At 36.8% G+C, this 19,914-nt stretch overlaps 1 protein-coding gene across 5 annotated transcripts in view; it reads left to right on the top strand.

Annotated features, from left to right (window-relative positions):
* The window catches only part of LOC136041023 (sodium- and chloride-dependent glycine transporter 1-like), a 94,926-nt gene that overhangs the window by 71,977 nt on the left and 3,035 nt on the right, over nt 1–19,914 (top strand). For all 5 annotated transcript variants that reach the window (XM_065725544.1, XM_065725560.1, XM_065725568.1 and 2 more), the window contains 3 exons: nt 3,850–4,036; nt 10,011–10,135; nt 14,377–14,519. In XM_065725544.1, the coding sequence (XP_065581616.1) occupies nt 3,850–4,036; nt 10,011–10,135; nt 14,377–14,519 (455 nt within the window). The remainder of the gene's footprint in view (nt 1–3,849; nt 4,037–10,010; nt 10,136–14,376; nt 14,520–19,914) is intronic.

Below are 19,914 nucleotides of genomic sequence, written 5' to 3'. Positions count from 1 at the left end.
TACAAGTTACAAACTTTGACCAGTGCTTACATATAGTAATTGTTATTGGGAAGTGTACAGGTCGGAAACAGTTTTTTACTGTTTTAAAAAGAAGAGTTGAGAGAAAGAGTCAAACTTTGAACAGAATTATAAACTTAGAACAGAAATTACTCCGTATATGAAAGGGGCTTTTCCTCCTCGACACCCCGCTCCTTGCGCTAAAGTTTGATTCTTTCTCGCAACTCTACTTTTTAAAACAATAAAAAACTTTAGCGTAAAGAGCGGGGCGTTGATGAGGAAGCAGCCCCTTTTATATACGAAGTAATTTCTGTTCGTTTTAAGTTTTAATGTCGCTCCTTACTTTCAGTTGAAAAAACTTGTTTTTTTTTTATTTAATTAAATTAAAAGAGACAAGTTTTTTCCAACTGAAAGTAATGAATAGGCCTAACATTAAAACTTAAAACGAACATAAATTATTTCGGATATTTTTAAAGATCTTTTCTTTTATTTCAGTCATTTGAGAATTGCTCAACTTGTGACTTCCAATTTCATAAAAATAGTTTCGACCTTTTTCGGCGTTCTGTTACTATGCCTTACAAAATTAATTCTGAAAATGTCACTAATTTAAGTTGCATGGAAGAATATTTCCATGGAGAAATTTATCGTGGGGGGAGGAAATTTCCCATGGAGGGGGAGCTGGAGTTCCCGACATTATTTAAAAAATGATTAGCAATTAAATAAACTTCAAGTTTTTTAAATTGAAAGTAAGAACCAGCACTAAAATTTAAAACGAACAGAAAATAATTACTTATATTAGGGGGGGGGGGGGGTGCCTATCCTCTGTAGCTCGCTCTTACGCTAGTTTTTTCTTTGCTTTTAATAGAGGTTATTATTCTAATTAAAAAGCCTTTGTGATTCAGGAGTCATTCTTAAACAGCTGGAACAGAAATCAAAATTAGGTTATTGTAAGGTTATTATTAGTTTTAAAAAAAGTAAAATTAATATGCAAAATTCGTTTGATTTATTAATGTACTCTGAGCCAAATTCAAAACCTGCATTAATTCCAAACGTTCAGAAATTAAACAAACAAAAAACACTTTTTTTTAACTGAAAGTAAGGAGCGACATTAAAACTTATAACGAGCAGAAATTATTCGGTATATGAAAGGGGCTGTCCCCTCCTTAATGCCCTGCTCTTTACGATGAAGTTTTTTAAGTAGAGCTGTGAGAAAGAGACAGGTCTTAGCGTAAAGAGTGGGGCGCTGAGGAGGGGACTGCTCCTTCCATATACCCAATAATTTTTGATCGTTTTAATGTCGCTCCTTGCTTTCAGTTAAAAAAATACTTGTTATGGCACTTGGTATTAACCAAGTGACATATAGCAATCGCAAATTCTGTCGGTCTGTCGGTCTGCCTGTCTGTCGGTCCCGGTTTTGCTACTTTAGGCACTTCCAGGTAAGCTAGGACGATGAAATTTGGCAAGCGTATCAGGGACCGGACCATATTAAATTAGAAATAGTCGTTTTCCCGATTTGACCATCTGGGGGGAAGTGGGGGGCCGGTTAATTCGGAAAAAATAGAAAAAAGAAGTATTTTTAACTTATGAGCGGGTGATGGGATCTTAATGAAATTTGATGTTTGGAATGATATTGTGTCTCAGAGCTCTTATTTTAAATCCCGACCGGATCTGATGACGTTGGGGGGAGTTGGAGTGGGGGAACCTAAAATCTTGGCAAACACTTAGAGTGGAGGGATCGGGATGAAACTTGATGGGAAAAATAAGCACAAGTCCCAGATACATGATTGACATAATCGGAATGGATCCGCTCTCTTTGGGGTAGTTGGGCGAGGGGGGGGTAATTCTGAAAATTAGAAAAAATGAGGTATTTTTAACTTACGAACGGGTGATCGGATCTCAATGAAATTTGATGTTTAGAAGGATATCGTATCTTAGAGCTCTAATTTTAAACCCCGACCGGATCTGGTGACATTGGGGGGGGGGGAGCTGGGAGGAGGAAACCTAAAGCTTGGAAAACACTTAGAGTGGAGGGATCGGGATGAAACTTGGTGGGGAAAATAAACACAAGTCCTAGATACATGATTGACATAAACGGAACGGATCCGCTCTCTTTGGGGTAGTTGGGGGGGGGGGTTATTTCTGAAAAATTTGAAAAAGTGAGGTAGTTTTAACTTACGAACCGGTGATCGGATCTCAATGAAATTTGAGATTTAGAAGGATATCGTGGCTCAGAGCTCTCATTTTAAACCCGACCGGATCTGGTGACATTGGGGGGGGGGAGTTGGGAGGGGGAAACCTAAAACTTGGAAAACACTTAGAGTGGAGGGATCGGGATGAAACTTGGAGGGAGAAATAATCACTAGTCCTAGATACATGATTGACATAACCGGAACAGATCCGACCTCTTTGGGGTAGTTGGGGGAGGGGTTAATTCTGAAAAATTAGAAAAAAATGACGTATTTTTAACTTACGAACGGGTGGAGGGATCGGGATGAAACTTGGTGGGAAAAATAAGCAGAAGTTTTACATACGTGATTTACATAATTGGAACGGATCCGCTCTATTTGGGGGGGGGGTAATTCTAAAAAATAAGAAAAAATGACGTATTTTTATCTTACGAAGGAGTGATCGGATCTTCATGATACTTCATATTTAGAAGGACCTCGTAACTCAGATCTCTTATTTTAAATCTCAACCAGTTCAAGCGCAATTGGGGGGGGCAGTTGGGGGACCGGAAATCTTAGAAAATACTTTAAGCGGTGAGATCAGGATGAAACTGGATGGGAAGAATAGAAACTTGTCTAAGATGCGTGACTGACATAACTGGACCGGATTTGCTCTCTTTGGTGGAATTTGGGGGGGGGGGTAATTTTGAAAATTGAGGTTTTTTTAACTTACGAAAGGGTGACCAGATCTTAATGAAATTTGATATTTAGAAGGATCTTGTGCTTTAAAGTTCTAATTTTAAATTCCGACCAGATCCTGTGACATTGGGGGGAGTTGGAGGGCGAAACCGGAATTCTTGGAAAACCTGAAAATTGGGGTATTTTTATCTTACGAATAGATGATCGGATTTTAATTAAATTTGATTTTTAGAAGGAATTCATATCTCAGAGCTCTTATTTCAAATCCCGACCAGATCTTTTGACATTTGGGGGAGTTGGAGGGGGAAATCTTGGAAAAACACTTGGAGTGGAGGAATCGGGATGAAGCTTAGTGGATAGAATAAACAAACGTCCTTGATACGTGATTGACAGAATCGTACGGGATTCGCTCTCTTTGGGGGAGTTGGGGGGAGGGGTTCAGTGATTTGGTGAGTTTGGTGCTTCTGGACGTGCTAGGACGATGAAAATTGGTAGGCGTGTCAGGAAGCTGCACAATTTGACTTGATAAAGTCGTTTTCCCAGATTCGACCATCTGGGGGCCAAATTGAGAGGAAAAATTAGAAAAAATTAGGTATTTATAACTTACGAGTGGGTGATCGGATCTTAATGAATTTTGATATTTAGAAGGACATCGTGACTCAGAGCTCTTATTTCAAATCCTGAGCGGCATTAAGCCTCTTATTTTCCTTTTTAAATCAATCCATTGATCCATAGAATTTTGTTAGAGCTCATACCATATGATCTCTTGGCTCTTAGCTCTTCTCGCCTCGTCACAAGTGCCATATGAGCTCTTAGCTCTTGTTTTTTTTATTTAAAAACGTCAATAATAGCACTCCTATAAAACCTAGTATCTTGTATCGATCCTTTCAGTCTTCAGTTTACAATAGTATAATCAAATAGGTTGGCCGTCAACCATCATGTGAGCAACGAGCCTTATTAATTAAGTAATGCGTTGTTATTTTTTCAGGAGCAGGTCTTGCGTTCATTGCCTATCCCGAAGCTGTGTCTAGACTACCGTTTGCACCCTTTTGGTCAATTTTGTTCTTCGTTATGTTGCTCACGCTTGGACTCGGAACCCAATTTACCGTCTTGGAGACAGTAGTGACAACAATCGTCGATTCTTGGCCAGACAAGTTTCGGGGACGTAATCATAAGTGAGCCATGTCTATGGGGTTTACGATCATTTTTTCTGTTAACTTAAAATTTTTCCGTTATTTTTAAGACATCTTGAAGTTACTGATGGGCAAAGTTCGATATTTCAAAATATTGTGTGTCGATATATCGATACATTTCGGAATTATTAACCGCTTTAAGCTAACATTAGGATGTAAAAATTGATAACTTAAGTAATACAAGGGGATAATGAAACTAGCAAAAACAAAAATAAAAAGTAGCAAGCACAAATTCATAGTCACCACAATAAGATAAAAACAATAAAATAAACGGTTAGAATGACAAATGAAATGCCGCTCAAACTAACTACGGTATCTTGCTTTTGTTGGAGTGTGTTTTCTGTTGCCTGGTGGTTGTTAGTGTAATATGGTATTTAGTTGCCAAGTTGTCTTCATAGGGAGAGAGAATGTGCCGGTAAAAGTTAGACTGTAGGCAGTGGCGAACTCAGAAGATAAATATGAAGGCTCAACGGGGGTCCCTGGGTTCCACCAACGGAAAGCTTTTTAAAATTCCAAAGGAAAACTGGTATTTTGATGCATTAATTTAAGTTTATTTTAGCTCTTTGAATGCAAGTTTTGAGTAGGGAGTATAGGAATGAATAATAAAACCCAGCAGATTAAGTAAGATGTTAGGTTTTATTTTGAGAAGATCTTTTTATATCAGCTGTTCTACAAAACAAAATTGAGTCTTCTTTGGTTCTTCGTCAGTATGGATAATCCACTGTCTGTGTCAACTGGAAATTCCCTGTGTATATTGAGATTTGCTAAGCCATTTATCTTACTCTCAGACATTGGGTTTCTTAGCTATGTCTTGATTTTCCAAAAAGTGGAAAAGGAGCGCTCTGCTATGCTGGTCGATACAGGTATAGGATATGGATATTTGGAAAGATTGTTTATCTCAAATATTTAGAATATTAATGGCATTGACTGGTGTGCCTTGTTTCTTTGGCGAAAAGCTTGCCAAACTTCCATTTCTGCCATCAGCACGTTGGTTTTCATAATCTTCTTTATGAATTTCAGTCAAATTCATTAACATCTTTTTTATTTTTTTTTACTTTCTTCACTATTCAAGGGATAAATATGAAGCAAGCAGTGAAACGCTTTCAAAATTTTCTTGTGCTTTAAGAGACGTTTTTCAATCCATGAAGTGAAACTTTCAATCCAGGGGATGAAGACGTTAATTCTATAAAATTGTTCTGTGCTTTCGGCTAAGACATTGCTTCTGTATGTCTCCTTCCCAACAATTCTTGGAACTCTAATTGTAGTTTCATTCAATTTGGCCATTTTCTTTTGCGTCTTGAAACAAGACTGGAAACTATTCATCAACTTTTTCTCTCTTAACTTCAGACTCTGAAATACATAATCAGTATAGTTCAAAGTTGCCCAGAGATCCAAGTTACTTGACGATAGCTTTTGACCCAATATCAAAGTGTAACTTAGCTGCTTTTCAGCTGGTACCAGAGCTACAATAAACTCTGACTGACATATAGGTGTCAAAAGGATATCGGCTCCTGAAAATGTGTCCTTATCATCCCAACACTTGACTTTTTCTATGACTGATAAGATGGGTCGTACAGCTTCTTTATGACGAGGACAGCATTGTGCCTTTGAACCTATTTGGCTGGGAATAGCTGCTTGAGCTTTGAGGCTGTGTGACGCGCAATGTACATGTGCTGCCTTTGGGCAACGTTTCTACACAACAGCTTGGACACCTTTGACCTTTCCGCTCATGACTGACTGTGTCATCATAGCCTTGTCCTCTCAGATCTTTTATTTCAAAATTGTACTCTTCAAGTCCTTTCAACAGTGTTTCTCCAAGTTCCTCACCAGTCGTTGATTCAAGAGGTACAAGTTTTAAAAACTTTGCATTAATATTATAACCATCCTTCGTGTTATAAGAGACATACCTCACAGACAGTTAAAACGGTTATTGAGTCGACACGTCTGTAATCTCATCAGCTAACAAACTAAAAAAAGTAACATGTTTATCATTTTGACTATGTGACTTTTTATTACTTTGTCACAAGCATCAATGATTTGATTTCGGATGTTCTAGCTAATATAAGTGGCGTTTTTACCATATGACTTGAATTGGTCTCTTAACTTTTCATCACCTGCTTCAATTCGCATCTGCAATAGGGCTTTGAAATTCCCCTCATTATCATCTGGCATTGCGTCTAAGTTGAAGTCTCCACGGTCTCTGTGTTTCAAAGAGCAATTCCCTGTCGTCCACAAAACAAATACCGTTTATATTACGGATTTTAACCTCTCCGCATTTTCTTTCATCTGATTGGCTATGCCTACATCTAAAAATCTGTCTGTGGGATTCATCTTCCCTTCCACTGCTGTTTTCAAACTGTTGAAATCGATCGTGGCATGTTTGTGGTAATATAAATGAGAATATTACTCAAATTTGTAATAGTCTTTTTTCCAATTTTGAAATCCTTCTTGGACAAGCTGGCTTGTTTTCTTGGATGATCACATACTCATTTCAGTTGGAGAAAAGAGTACAAAAAAGTTCAGTAAGCCCAGTTTTCTGTCTCAGGATATGACAACCACGTATACTTTTGCAACCAGGAATACAAAAACTTACTCTCCTGCTTTCCAAGAGTCGTCGTTAGAAACTTGTAGTTTGAACATGGAGCACACAAGTTTTCCAAAAAATGTAACTTCTTTGTGTCTTATAGCTACTTATTTTTGTACAAACAAATGTCCATTTTACTGCTGAATTCTTTATTGACATTCTCTGGTGGAGTTTGAGGCTCAGGTACCTGGTTAATAAAGAGCAGGACTAGACAATTTCTTCCGTTCAGTATTTCCAATCTAAAAAAAAAAATATTAACCGCCGTTAATGTGAGAAACGGAAAACTTACAACTTAATTTTTTCTCTTAGTATAACTGGATTACAAAAAAAATGAAGTAAATGTGCCTAAGATAACAATGAATTCAACATTTACTTTCAACATAACTATTCACTTTAATTTTACCCGTTAACTGTCATTGCTCAATTGCTGTACAGTTCAAATGGTTCGTATTTTGATAAATTGTTAACTATTCCACCGACTGTAATAAACTGAGGTCACCGTATGAGCTTTTTTTCAATGTGCTAATGTGATATGCTGTTTTTTCTATATTGTCGAGATTAACCCAAAACGATTTAAACAAATTAATATCAATAAACACATCCACCAAGATAGTACTTTATGTTTGTTATAGTGTAAACTATTTTACATTGTTATTTTAACATCATTTTTCATTTCAGTTTTTAGGTACCGTAATTAGTCTCCTCGATAGATAAATAGGTAAAATTATTGTCACTTTCATTTATATTATTAATTTGTTCATTGCAAAATTATTCAGTTTGCTAATTTCTTAATAAAGACCCATATTATTTGGACACGGCAAGGCGCGCCGGCTAAATGCTAGTACATCTGTGGTATCAATATAAATATTAAACTAGTCGTACACAGCACAGGAATGGAAAGAGCTGAGTTTCAAAACGAAAGCAAAACATAGTCTCTTTTCTGCTCAACACAAGACGAGCTATGAAGTTCGTGTCAAGTGAAAATAAATATAACATACCTTTGCGCCACTGGTAACACTCATTTTTGCCAAAATAGTCCGTCAAAAGCTGTTTCATAGTGAAACGTAAGAGCTGACACTAAAGACTTGCACTTCTAGCTTCTGTTACTAATCAAAACTCATAGCTAATAAATTTACACTAACGTGAACAAAGAACATGTGCCAAACACTGACACAGACCTCAAAAGGCGAGTGGACGAGGCTTGCTTCTAGCCGCAGGTAGTTGCGCTTGGCTGTGGAAGAGGAAAACCGATTTCATCCCACCCATCATCAGAAACAAACAAAGCAAGCGCTCGTGAGAAATGTTCCTTTGTGGAGCTTGGAATATATGAAATACGTTTTATTTATTTTTTAATGCATTTCTTAGGAATAGGAATGCAGCTATTTACTTCTTAGTTGTAGTGAAATGCCGCAAACCAGTATTCAGTATACGATGCGTCCACTATTAGCGCCATCAAATGCAGAATGTATTTTTTCTTGACGGGGGCGGGCTACAGGCCCTTTTGCCCCCCCCCCTCCTATTGGTGCATGCGTCACTTTAGACACTTGAACTCAAACTCTGCAGTAAGTGTAAGTCGTCTTGTTCCAAGGACGTCTGATAAGCTGATTTTATTACATCATATTTTGTGTACAATTAGTCAAACAAAACATGATTCAGAAGCTGATATTTGGGGGAATAAAGTTGTCAACAACATCATTGACTGGTGTTGCGTCTGAAGACTGTCTTCTCGTATTTTTCACAGTTAGTGGAAAATACAGAAGGATGAGCAGGAGATGCACCCCTGAAAAGTAATGACCACTAGATGGCTTCGAACTGTTGAATTAATAATGGTCGCGATAACATGAAACCCTGTTTGCGAGTGTTGCCATCGGCAGCAAAGTAGGAATCAAGGAAGTTGTGAAAAAGTTTTATGTAGAGTTGGGTTAATCAATTTGTTGAAGTTGATCTATAGCAAAAACCGTTTATCCCAAAAAATCTTAAGTACTTATCCTCACTACTTTTGAAATACACAACTTATTCTAGTTTTTGAACATAGGCTGTAAGATCACACCATCTTTCCATAATAGATACATAAAAATTTAAAAAGGGAGGATATTCTTTGTCAGTGAAAAAAAAAACATCTAAGATCCGGATTTCTTTAGTAGATGATCAAAATCGTTTTACAGCAAGAAAACGTCACTGAAATCCATCTTTTGTTTAGCGTAAAACCATAATTTAGCATAACTTCCTAAATTATTTCAAAATACAAAACTGAAAGACTAAAAAGCTTACAGGTGATTTAGCATCATTGCGCGAACAATATTGCAAAGTTCAAATAGTGGAGCATACCTATTCGGAGTAACGACTATGTGTATTAAAGCGTATAAATGTCAGTGACTTGGAAAAACTACGGTTTTGTGACGGTTGTCAGAAATATTTTTGCCAAAGTTTTTATATAATTATATTTTATTGACTGAAATAATTTTTTATTAGTACAGCATGATATAAAGTTTCAGAATTAGCATGATAAGCTTTGTTAATAAAGAGAAAATTCGGAAATGAATTTATTTCCTGGAAAATGCTTCTTACTTTGTGGTTGGTTGAATCCAAGCATGACGTCAGACATATGTAGTGAGTGCGTGACAACAACACCATGAAATACATGTTTTGACTCTAAAACCGTAAATATTCGTAAAAACATGCTCTTCATGAGAAAACTCTTAAACACGTAGGCTTATAAGTATTTTTGTGTATCACTGCTTTCCTTTCTAACTCTGTTTTATGCTTTGTTTCGATTTTTCCATGGCTCTGATAAAATGCATGTGGTAGATTCAACAGGGCCATACTCTTTAATTCTTATTAATTGCTCTTTTTTACAATCACAATTGGTTACAAGACTTTTAATAATTAGTTCGTATGACCTAAGGCTAAATTCTCGTATAAAATAATGAAAGACAATGTTCCCTCAATAAAAGATAAAATTTATTGTTTAGTTTGCCAGAAAATGAACATTTTTGTCGGTTCTATAGTCTAATGAATTAGTCCCGCTACTGATCTGACTTAGGACCATCTAGCCAAGATCCACTAGAGAGTATCAGTGATTCCCCCCCCCCCCCAGGAACAGGAAACTCCCTAAGAGTTTCTATTTTGTTATTTCTTCATAATCTATTGCAGTTTATAAACGTAGACTCTAGTCGTGCCGCTAAAATATTGGTAGTATCCCCTACATCAAAGTCAGTTAATTTTTCGAACAAAGAATGCAGATAATTATGGATAAGTACTGCAAAGAGTCTGAAAAGAAAGGCAAAAATAAACTTTTGTCAGGACTACAGATTTTCTCAAAATGGTAGCAATGTTTTAGGTTTTGCAGTAAAAATTGCTCTGTGATTTTAGATGGGTTGTTCTTGGTACTTCGTGTGTCATGTTCCTCATGGGATTGAGTATGTGCTCTCGAAATGGAATGTATATACTTCAACTGGTTGACAATCATGCTGCAACATTTTCTTCTTTAATCGTAGGTAAGAAAACGACCTATAAATAGTGTAATCAAACTCTTGTACTCTGGCTTATCTTTATTTGTGATTAAAAAAAAACTATTCTTAAGAGATATAATTACAATTGATTTTTGCGATGAAAGTTCTAATATGATACCATTTGTCGTACCGGGGTTCTCATAGCTGCTCATGTTGACTATCTGGATGCGCATACTGTCTTTTGATTCAGTTTAACAACACCTCAACATTATCTGAAAATTTCAGCGTGATGCCCTTAGTCGCTACTGTTCAGGGCCAGTGCAACCATATTCCAACGTTGTGTTGAAACAGAAAAATAAATATAAATCTCATAAACCAAAGCAAAGAACTTTGTAGCCTCCGAGCAACAGCGCGCTACATCACTAACAACAAGATTAAATGAATGTGATCTACAAGGCACATAAAACGCTCTCGGGTTAAACTCGTTGATTCTTTTTTGTACTCCAGAGTGTTTGCCTTTCATATTACTTCCGTTATACCGCGTAAATTGTCGATGCAAAATTATCGTTCTTTCAACTTTTCAACAATTGCTTCAGTTAAACTAGTATCAGTTGTCTCAGTCAAGGGTATGAAACCTAAGAAATGCTCTCGAATTTCATTTGTAGTTTTCGTGATAGCCACAAATCTTAGAATCACAGCCGTGTGTGCTCTATGGCTGACGTCTGGAGTGCAATCAAGAGTTACACAGTGATACTTCGCAGCATGGACTAAACAAATAATTTTAGCCTGCACAGCGCTTGCTAACAGTTTGGTAATTTCATTCTAAATGTCTTTGCTCAAGTAATGTACCTCTGTCTCATTGTCTTGAACTTTGCAAAGATGTTCATTCATCAAGGGGTTAAATAGCTCCAAGTATTCCAGAAATTTCAAAAGTTTTCATTTCCGGCTGCGAAGAGTTTCTCATGTTTACCTCGAAGTGTCAGATTTTGAGCTCCTAAAACTTGCACAATAGCAATTATTTCTTCCAAGACACTCTTACAATATTTTTCTTCTTGTTTCATCTGCCGCAAATTTTCATCATCTTGAGTTTTATTTTTAATTTAATCGTGGCTCAAGTTCCTTCCATTCATGAAAGCAAGTTGTCACTTCGCTCTTTTTTATGATTGATCAAAATATTAGCTATATTTTTTCAATCATTGGTTGGCTAGGTTAAGCTGATTTAAAGAACAGTTTGCAGCAAAAGGAGAAAACGAAATCATTAAATTTTGAGTATAGTACAATTATGTACCACACACAGATTTACCATTGGCTAGTTGCCTTTTGAAAAATGATTCTTTGAAAACCTCCTACGACTGATATCGTGTAGAAAATCAATATTTTTTTCCTGATGAGAACCATGTTGAACAAGAGATACCCGAAGAGTGTCATCGCACCTGTCAGGCTAAGTAGCTGGGTCATTAAAATCAAGACCTGGTTTTGATTCTTGATTTTCTAGCACAGACACATTCAACTCTTCTTTAGTACCTATACTTTCATCATTTCCTTTCCCTGTTGAATTTCACTGATATTCTTCTTAACAATAATTATTACTAATATTTTCAAATAGATAATCTGATTCTAACGAGTGTCCCAGTCCCGCTAACTCTTGATTTGCTGTGTTTTGTCATTTGATTTGTTCGTGGTACAAATTCTTTAAAAATTACCCTGTTCTGAAATAAACTTGTCCTTCTCAGCTTTCCATTTCTGGTATTGGAAGCCAGATAGTATTTTCCTTTCTATAACGAACAATAACTATAACGAACGATCAATTTAAGACATTATATGTAGAAGTTTAGTTCACATTGTTGAAATTTAAAAATATGCTTACAATTTTCAAAATGTATTTTTGAGTGTGAAAGAAAAAAAGTTGCAAGAACATTGTTTTATACTTCACATTTTGACATCTGAAATAGTACTAAGTACTTATTTTGATGATGGTTTTATATTTGTGAAAAATAAATTTGTATCAGATCAAGCATAATACAGAATATGTATCAGCTAATTTTTTACAGAAAAACACTGTGAGGCCAGAGATCTGGTAAGAATTTAACTGTTACGTACAATAATAATACAAAAACCCATAAATTATGTTCCCTGTAAATTGAAAGAGGACAAGAAGTAAACTTATTCTTTTATTACCTACTTCACTTACCTATATCAAGTTGTATGTACTTTGTTGTATACAGTTTTTCAACGTCGTATATTGTAGGACACATCCGACACAAGGGTGTATGAGGTTAAACTTTTAAATAGGGGAAAAAGAGTGTGTTAACTGATTAATTAATCTAACTCAGATAAGTAATGATTGGAATTTTACAGACAACACACTACACAGTCACAGTGTAACAGTGTAACACCAAATCTTGCTGATCTGATCACTTGTCACAACACAACAGTCGTTATGAGCAGAGCAGGGATGGCGACAACGCCGATTAATGTAGAGACATGAAACTTTCATTCAAGGTCACGTGGCTATTCTGAGAGTACGTAGCAGTGGCCGCCGCCCCCCCCCCTATTCCTCAACCCCTGTACACAGCACAGTACCGACACGTGTCCCTTCACCTTCCTCAGCGCCCAACCACTGTCGAGTGTCGTCTGTCAATTACGTCTCTCATACATAATGAATCAGTAAGTTAACCTGTAAAACTTAAATGAAACTAATATTCATAAAGTTTCATTCTGAAATCAATTTTTTACTTTTTCCATTTTTGCCGCCCTCACCAGGCTACCGCCCTAGGCTGTCGCCTAGCTTGTCTAGTAGAAGTGCTGTCACTGTTCCTGTGATATTGCAGACGCAATTTTCTAATAAACAAATATACAAAGTATCTTTTGGTCAATTTCAACGTTCCCTAAACGTTCCCTGAAATTTTCAAGTTGACAACCTTCTCAGTTTCTGAGATATTAAAGATACGTCCTTTCGGCTACCTGAATGTATATAAGTCTCTTTTGATGCAGTTCAACATCCTCCTGTATTCCATGAAATGTTCAAGTTAATATCCTTAGTGACTCTTAAGATATTGCAGATATCCCGTTTAGCAACCTGGATGCATCTTGTGTCCTTTGATTTAGTTGAACATCCTCTGGAAGTTTCAACTTAATACCAATTGTATTAACTTAATTTCAATTGAAAGAAGTTTCAGTTAGTTCAACTTAAAAAATTGTACATTGGAAACCAAATCGCTTTTGCTTAGGTAGTGTTATTGTACTGCATATCATACATGGGAAAAATCATCAATATCGTAATTACGGACCCATACTCTCTGGGAGAGGTGCCCTCGCTGACCCTAGAGCCACATTTTGTTAGATGTTCTAATCATTCTCGGTGAATTGCTATCTAAAAATTTTATGATTCTCGTATCATGGGAGGATTTGGAGGTGTCGGGGGAATTTTGAGCACTGAAGGGTATCAGGCTGTCGTCCGATTGGTTTTCGTGAAATGAAAAGCCACTAGAAATTCCGGTTTACGACAGAAAAACCCCCTCCCGATATCCTATGTGAAGAAAACAATTCCTGGACTCCAGGGAGAAAGCAAAGCAAAATATTTTACGGACGGTTCATTACTATTTACTAAGCAAACATTATGTTGCTGATGATGTGTTTGATATTATTTTATCTTGTTCTTCACTCTTCAATACTTTACGGAAGTTTTACTCAAATATTTCTGATGTCCTATGATTATGAGCTAAGTATTTTGTAACGCTGCTCTTGTGGACTCAAACAATGAAAAGAGCGTTATAACGAATAGTTCTGCTCTCAGGGTGCTAGAGATGATCTTGCCGATGAAGGGTTGAAGAAAACATACTTAGTTTGACATGGACTATATTATTCAATGACATCACACTTTCTGAACAGTCATTAGAGAGGAAATCATGTTTTAAAAAAGACAATAAATGCCATATATACTAGTTTATTTGGAAAAGTAGTTATGCTGAGCTTCTGCTACTGCGAACTCGTCCAAGCCTTAAGTCGGCCAAGGCCAGACCATTGGTAAGCCTTTACTCTATCCGACCAAGATTGGAGACTTTCCGTGTCGTTACTTCCAAGACATCCCTAGCAATTATATGCCATTTTGGTAAACTCACGCCAACCTAATGTGGAGTTTCTACCCTTTTTATCACCTGACAAAATATTTAGCAAAACTGTTCTAGTCATACACTCTTTGTTGCTTCAGAAGATGAGCCATAGCCAATAAATACTTATTCTAGACCAAATATAAATGACTTGTCTTCTAACCTTTGATTTTTTAGGATTCTGCGAGATCATGGTACTCAGTTGGGTATACGGTGCTGACAGATTCTTAAACGATATTAGATTTATGCTGTCGAAGTATCCCACGACTTACGGACTTTGGTTCTTCATGTGGAAATTTGTTACTCCTATTGTGATAATCGTAAGTATTTGCTTGCGCTTTGAACAGACAAATCCACAGAGGCATTTGCAATCACCAGAGCAATCCCCGTAAGCTGTAGAGTATTTTGATTGGCGAATAATTTTATAGTTTTGGACGAACATGGAGAAACAGAGTTTGTCGGTCTTAATTATTTTTCTAATTCTTAATAAGTTAAATATTCTACTTGAAAAAAAAAATGGTAGAAAATTTAGATGTTTTAGAAATAATTTGTACTAACCAAAGATGATAAGGGAAAAACTTCCAAAGTGAAAATAAATTTGAAATTACAAAGAAAATTATGTTGAAAATACTGTATTTCTAAATATTTAAATCATATAAGACTGTAGGTCCTTAAGTTATACCACACCGGTACTAATGAATATTTCTTGGATTATCTTACTACGGAAATTTCAACTTCCGCATAAAAAAAATTAAAAAAGGGTCTCAGCCCCCTAATTTTTTTCTCCTGGTTATGCTGCACCTCGTAGCCTTCGATCCTGATCAGTGCTGCAACATGTACTCCAAATTTTTACTTAAGTATCAAGTATTAAGTACTCATTGTTTTTTTTACTTAAATATCAAGTAATAAGTACTTTCCAAATTCTTACTTAAGTATCAAATATCAAGTACTTGCCAAAATTGTACTTAAGTATTACTTCAAGTACTACTTGATATATATATATATATATATATATATATATATATATATATATATATATATATATATATATATATATATATATATATATATATATTTCTCATATAAAGCTCATTCTACCTTTTTTTAAAGCCATTCTGAAGGCTTCTTAGCCTCTTCCCTTGCCTATAAAATGTCCCCTGTCATTCCTCTCTTGGAAATCTTAATCAAGAGCCAGAATTTCCGTTTTATCGTTTTTAACCGTTTCCCTTGTTCGGCTGGTACATACCCAATGAAGTCCAAGAAAATAATCTTAACCAATTCTCAACACAACGGCTTGAAAGGAAAACACTATCAAAACAATTAAGTGCAGTCAAATAACTCTTGATTGGATCAGACATATCACATGACAGGATTAATACAGTGCACGTACTGAACTTCTGGCGATTAGTGTTCAATCAAATCTGGCACGTTTGAAAAAATACAGGGTTATTCTGAAACATGTGGGAATGATGGAAAAAATATTTCCATTGTTTGGCTGGTACACACCCAACGAAGCCCAAAAAATAGTCTGAACCGATTTTCAACACAACGGCTTGAAAACAAAAGACTTTCAAAACAATTAAGTGCAGTCAAAAAACTCCTGATTGGATCAGATAGATCACATGACAGGATTAACACAGTGCACGTAGAGTTGAACTTCTGGTGATTAGTGTTCAGTCAAATCTGGCACGTTTGAAAAAATACACGGTTATTCTGAAACATGTGGGAATGATAAAAAAAAATATTGACAATATTTTTTCCCTTGTTTGGCTGGTAGACACCCAACGAAGTCCAAAAAATAATCTGAACCAATTTTCAACACAACGGCTTGAAAGAAAAAGACTATCAAAACAATTAAGTGCAGTCAAAAAACTTCAGATTGGATCACATAGATCACATGACAAGATTAATACAGTGCATATAGAGTTGAATTTCTGATGATTATTGTTCAGTCAAATTTGGCACGTTTGAAAAAATACAGGGTTATTCTGAAACATGCCAGAATGGTGGAAAAAACATTTAAAATGGAAAAATAAACTTTGGATTGGCTTTAAAACAGATAAAAGGTAATAAAGTAGTTCATTCTCTGATTGAATAAGTAAAAACCTTAGCAACAAAAAAAAACTCAAATTTAAAAGTAAGGAGCCAAGTGAGTCAGTTGCAGACTTTTTTAATAAGAGAAATCAAAGCTCAATAATCAAAAATCAATTGATGACATATCTCGCCCTCGGCACCTTTACAAGAAAACTGCCTCAAGTTTTCAAGTTAAATTTCAGACACGCTATGAAAATGTACGACATCTATATCCTTTGGCTGGTTTTCACTCAAGCAAGCCACATGCTGTGTAGCCAATTCAGATGGTCGGTAAAACTCCCTACAAACGTATCATAAAATCACGGGCCTGCAGCAAGCCCGCTGATTCAGACGTATTCCATACGGCTGGTCAAACTGCAGAATGAATCAATGAATGAACTTTGTTATCCGTAAAAGTATAAAAAAAACACAAAGTACGGAGTATTATAAATAAACAAAAACTAAAACGACAAACAGCAAGAAAAAAATTTAAACTAACAAAAGACAACATTGGCTAATTAACCACTATCAATATGGAAAAAAGGATGCAGAGGGTCGTAAACGTCAATAAAGTAGATAGTCTTTTTACATAAATCATCACTGGAAGACCGAATCCAAGAAGGCATATCTATTAAACCAAATCGAACAATTATTTTTCTGTTTTGGTGTCATCTAGGAAGCCGGAGGAGGAATTTAAAATATCTGAAATAAGCCGCACGTAGAGTATGGGGATTTTTCTTACGAAACGGATGAGCCATACCAGATAAAATCAAAAGCACAGGGGCGCAAAAAGCGTTATAAATCATGCACAAACCGTTGCGGTTGTAACGGCTTTTGTTTGGGGATATTTTTCCGTAAGCAACGCGTAGGTTTTTCACGGCTTGATTCACAAGGGATGAAAAGGTAGTGGAAAGTGTGGGACCGAAACACAGACCAAGCCAACTAACTAAAGAAGAACATGGCAGAATTACAGTCCCAGCAACGAATGGAGCGACCGCATAAGGGCTATTAAAACAAATAAACTCGCATTTAGACGCATTAACTGACACTCCAGTCTTAGATAGTTCATTGGTTAATATAGTAAAATTGGCAAGCAATCAACGGCGAGTCCGGGCAGCAAGTAGAACGTCGTCTGCATATGCAACAGAAGACAAACCAATATTACCGTAAGAAACAGAAATTTTAAGGGGACGCAGGCACGATGCAAGCACACATTTAAATATACTAGAAGACAATACGGCAGAAATTGCAACCTATCTATTTCTAGCAGCAGTTTTCACACCATGAAGTGGCAAAAACCATGAGACTAAGTCGAAAATCTTCTGAGAAAAAAGGAATGACACAAAAGCTAAGAGCTCATATGGCACTTGTGACTAGGTCGGAAGAGCCAAGAGCTCATATGGCATGAGCTTTAGCAAAATTATAAGAATCAATAGATTAATTTAAAAGAAAAATGAAAAATCAGAGGCTTAATGCTGGTTGGCATTTAAAATAAGAGCTCTGAGACACAAGGTCCTTTTAAATATCAAAATTCATTATGATCCGATCACCCACTCGCAAGTTAAAAATACCTCATTTTTCTAATTTTTCCTCTCCCTTCGGCGTTCCCTCCCCCCAGATGGTTGAATCGGGGAGATCAACTTGATCAAGTCAGTTTGTGCAGGTCCCTGACACGCCTACCGATTTTCATTGTCCTAGCACGTCCAGAAGTACCGAACTCGCCAAAGCACTGGAGCTCCCTAACTACCCCGAAGAGAGTGGATCCAGTCCGGTTTCGTCAACCACATATCTACGACATTTGCTTATTCTACCAATCAAGTTTCATCCCGATCTCTCCACTCTAACCGTTTTCCAAGATTTCCGGTTTCCCCCTCCAACTCTCCCCCAATGTCACCAAAACTGGTCGGGGTTTAAAATAAGAGATCTGAGACGTGAGTTCCTTCTTAATATCAAATTCAAAAATACCTTGCGAACAGTCACCTGCTCTTAAGTTAAAAATACCTCAATTTTTTTAATTTTTCCGAATTAACACCCCCTCCAACTCCCCCAAAGAGAGCGAATCCATTTCGGTTATGTCGATCACGTATCTAGAACTTGTGCCTATTCTTCCCACCAGGTTTCATCCTGACCACTCCACTCTAAGTGTTTTCCAAGATTTCCGGCCCCCCCCAAATCCCCCCAATGACACTGGATCCGGCTGAGATTTAAAACATGAGATCTGAGTTACGAGGTCCTTCTAATATGAAATTTCATCCAATCAAATTTAATGTCCGATCACTCCTTCGTAAGTTAAAAATACCTAATTTTTTCTAATTTTTCAGAATTAACCCTCCCCCCAACTCCCCAAAAGAGAGTGAATTCGTTCTGTTTATGTGAATCACGTATCTAGGACTTGTGCTTATTTTTCCCACTAAGTTCCATCCCGATCTTTCCACTCTATGCATTTTCCAAGATTTTAGGTTTTCCCCTCCAGTGTCACCTGATCCGGCCGGAATTTAAAGTAAGAGCTCTAAGACATGATATCATTCTAAATATCAAATTTAATTAAGATCCTATCTAATTTTTCCAAATTAACCGTCCTCCCACTCCCCCCCCCCAGATGGTCGAATCGGGGAAACAACTATTTCAAATTTAATCTGGTCTGGTCCCTGATACGCCTGCCAAATTTCATCGTCCTAGCTTATCTGGAAGTGCCTAAACTAGCAAGACCGGGACTGACAGACCAACAGACCTACAGAATTTGCGATCACTGTATGTCACTTGGTAAATACCAAGTGCCATACAAAGTAATTTTTCTCTGGGGATGGAATATTTGGTTAAAGGTTGGCTTCAGGGTGACTTATTTTGGCTTTGGGCAAGCCATGGGTGGAAGTAGTTATAGGCCCTACTAAACTGAAGAAAAACTCGGCTTTCTTAAAACTTGAAACCCCCTCCCCCTCGCCCTATTTTAGATATTGCTTGCGATATCAGAGGTCGATATGAGCCCTGATCCTAGTCATCTTTGGTCTAGCTTTCATTTGGATCCGTTGCTCCATTCGCAAGTTATACTAAATTAAACCAAAAGCTTGACTTTTTTCAGCACTTAAAACCCACTCCCCCTCGTTATATTTGAGCTGGGGTTTTCATCTCAAAACTTGATGCCTGTCACGGTCTTAGGCACCTTTGGTTCAATCTTCACTGAGATCCATCAATCTCTCGCAAGCTACACTAAATTAAATGAAAAACTCAACTTTTAATTAAGCTTGGGTCTCCATCCCAGAACTCAATGCATATCATACTCTTAGGCATCTTTATTCAATTTTCATCGAAATTCATCTCCATATGCAAGTTACAATGAATTAAATGAAAAACTCGATTTTTTTAACACTTAAAGCCCCATCGCCCTAATTAAGCTCAATTTTAATCCAAGTAGTTCAATTTCAATACAAATCTGACTGGCGGTTCTCCCGCTATACTCGATTGCACAGACGGGCGGACAGACAGACAGACCTAAAAAACCTATCTTGATGGATATTTTCCAATATCCAAATAGGTGATAATACCTGGATGATGATATGCCATTGTTTTCCTTTTTTTGGATCCAATTAGCCAACATGGCTACCTAAGACGTTGCAAAATCCGTCCGTCCGTCTGTCTGTCTGT

The sequence above is a fragment of the Artemia franciscana genome, chromosome 2 (genome assembly GCF_032884065.1).
Source record: "Artemia franciscana chromosome 2, ASM3288406v1, whole genome shotgun sequence".
Lineage (NCBI taxonomy): Eukaryota > Metazoa > Arthropoda > Branchiopoda > Anostraca > Artemiidae > Artemia > Artemia franciscana.
Note: the sequence above shows the minus strand (reverse complement) of the source record. Positions and strands in the feature narration are given on the sequence as shown.